Source organism: Orycteropus afer, unplaced genomic scaffold, assembly GCF_000298275.1.
Source record: "Orycteropus afer afer isolate SDZICR_OR568_19922 unplaced genomic scaffold, OryAfe1.0 scaffold00981, whole genome shotgun sequence".
Classification (NCBI taxonomy): domain Eukaryota; kingdom Metazoa; phylum Chordata; class Mammalia; order Tubulidentata; family Orycteropodidae; genus Orycteropus; species Orycteropus afer.
The window spans coordinates 256,166-259,082 of NW_006922568.1; the positions used below are offsets into that span (position 1 = coordinate 256,166).

Here is a 2,917-nt window from a genome sequence, read left to right on the forward strand (position 1 = left end):
CAAAATGGTCAAAACTGCTTGTAAACATTCAAAACGGCTGTGCCCTCTGGACAGCCAGAAGTCCACAGCTCAGACTGTCTCTCTCTTTGCTGTTTCCCCTTTTATTCACCAGCCACCAGTGCAGTCCTTTGCGCAGCTCCTGGCTAGAAGGTCCAATTTTCAGGTTAGTTCTTAGTTCCTAACACCACTTGGCAATATCCAATCTGTCCATGGTATCAGGATCACTGACAGTCAGCAGCTCCGTTTGGTGTTTTCAAGCAGGTTCTTCTACTAGTTGGAGTTTAGTCCACTTCTGTATCCTTCCTTTCGAAGCTCAGGGCTCCGGGATTATCTCCTGTATCTGTGTTAAGTGGTTTCTCTTTTTCTGTTGTTGAAGAGGGTCAGTGTAGTTTGTCTGCCTATTCCACCATCCTACCAGAACTCCCATTCCTGCCTTTTTAATGACCTTATATTTTCTTCATGGATGATGTTCTTGATGTCATCCCACAATTCCTCTGGTTTTCGGTCATTGCTGTACAACGCATCAAATGCATTCTTTAAAAGGTCTTTAAATTCAGGAGGGATATAATCAAAGTCATATTTTGACTCTTGTGAATTTGTTTTAATTGTCTTCAGCTTCAACTTGAACTTACATATGAGCATCTGTTGGTCTGTTCCACAGTCAGCTCCTGGACTTGTTTTGGCTGAAGATATTGAGCTTCTCAATCGCCTCTTTCCATACATGTAGTCGATCTGATTTCTGTGTATTCCATCTTGTGAAGTCCACGTGTATAGCCATTTGTGTTGTTGAAAAAAGGTATTTTCAGTGACTAAGTCATTGGTCTTGCAAAATTCCATCATGCGACCTCCAGCATTATTTCTCTTGCCAAGGCCATATTTTCCAACTACTGGTGATTCTTCTTTGTTTCTAACATTTGCATTCCAATCACCATTGATAATCAGCACATCTTGATTGCACGTTTGGTCAGTTCCATACTGCAGACGTTGGTAAAAAATCTTCAGTTTGCTTGTCTTTGGCTTTGGTGGTTGGTACGTAGATTTTAATAATAGTAGTATTAATTGGTCTTCCTTGTAGGCATATGGATATTACCCCCAAATCCTGCTGTCTTGGCACCTGTGCCAGTGGCACCAGAATTAGGTGAGAGCCTAGTTAGGTGGGTTTGGCTAAGGATGAGCCACCAGTGTCATCATTGAAAACAAAGGAGTCTGCATTTCCATTTTTGTTAGCGTTATTGTTTCATTTAGGCATTGGTTTCCTTTACTCAGAGTTTACATTCAAGCCTTTTTGGCTTCAAAGTGCAGGGAGAATGCAAGGCAAAAGGGACAAGTGTGTTTTATGGTACTATTGTTAAGTCCATATTTCATGAAGATTTTGTTATTTTAGACATCAACATGAGTACTCTTCTTTTAGACCAGTGATGTGATAGCTCTTGGGAAAGCATGAGTGATTGTGTATGCATAAGTAGAATTTCTCAAGGCAAGAAAAATATGGTTGCCAAATACTACTACTCTGTATTTTTAATCTTGATTTATTATTATTATTTATTAAAATAGAACTTAGAACTTAAGTTGTTTTTTAACCACTGATTGGCTATATTACATCAGAAAAGTCTGGCTAAGTTGAATTTGTCAATTTTCTAACTTTGGAATTAAGTATACTAATTTTTGTCTCTGTTTTAATATAGTTGATGGTAACTATTTGAATAAAGTGAAATATGTAAATAAATGTAATTGCATTTTAATTTCTTTCAGTAGAAAATGACTGTGATGTTAGAAGACCATTGCTATTGGAAGGCCGGTTAACATCCATTCCCTAAGAGAAACTTGATCACCATTTGCTCTGGCATGGCGCAAAGCAGTCCACAACTTGACATTCAGGTTCTCCATGATCTCCGACAACGTTTCCCTGAGATTCCAGAGGGTGTGGTATCTCAATGCATGTTACAGGTAGATTACCTACCAGTGATCATGAGATTAAGTTATGTTTTTAGTTATTTGGACTAGTTCCTGTTGTGATGACTAGAACTTAGTTCTCTTATGTGTGTGTGGGGAGGAGGAGCATTTAGGGCAAGGTTTCTCAGCTTTAGCACTGTTGATAATTGTACTTGGTAATTCTTTGTTGTGGTGCTATCCTGTGCATTGTAGAATGTTTAGCAGCATCTCTGGCCTCTACCCCCTAGATGCCAGTAGCCAACTCCCTTTCCCCCATGAGTTGTGACAACCAAAAACATCTCCAGACATTGCCAAGTGTCTTGCAAAATCTCTTCCCATGGAGCACCAGTGATTTAGAGAAAAGAGTGAAGGCACGTGGTGAAAGGAAAAAAAAAATTTTTTACTTTTCACTTTGAGCTTTTGGGATTATGCTATCAGTTTACAAATCCTTGCAGTTGAATGCCAAATACCATATTGTCCTGGGGTTGAAACATAGTAATGATTGCGAGGATGTGAGGATGGCGCAGGGACTGGGCAACTTTTCTTCTGTTACACATAAGGTTGCTGTGAGTCAAAACTGACTCAACAGCACCTTACAACGGTGACAACATACACTTTTAAGCCAATTAAAAAAATCTGTAGATATTCCATCACCTTTCTTACTGGTTTTCTAGTTGTCACATGCTTACTAATATCTAATTATGAGTTTTAAGGCTGCTTTCTTTAGTTTAATCACATGCCTTTTATCTTGTTGTCTTCTCTTGAAATAAATAGTTCATTTCTGTGGTGGAATGTATCTCCCCACTAAAGGAGTAACAAAGAAACTGACCAAAGACTCCATACTTTGACTTTTGCGTCATCCTTTACAAAGTCTAGGGAGTTCTGGTAGCATAGTACCTAAGGCATTTGACTGCTAGCCAGAAGGCTGGCGATTCAAACCCACCAGCCACTCCTTGGAAGGAAGGTTGGGCAATCTACTTCTGTA

At 39.3% G+C, this 2,917-nt stretch overlaps 1 protein-coding gene across 1 annotated transcript in view; it reads left to right on the top strand.

The window, feature by feature from the left end:
• Positions 1-1,845: 1,845 nt before the first annotated feature.
• Positions 1,846-2,917, top strand: part of TAB3 (TGF-beta activated kinase 1 (MAP3K7) binding protein 3) — a 35,572-nt gene continuing 34,500 nt past the window's right edge. Inside the window, exon 1 of the mRNA XM_007958449.2 lies at positions 1,846-1,947. Coding sequence (XP_007956640.1) covers positions 1,846-1,947 — 102 coding nt within the window. The remainder of the gene's footprint in view (positions 1,948-2,917) is intronic.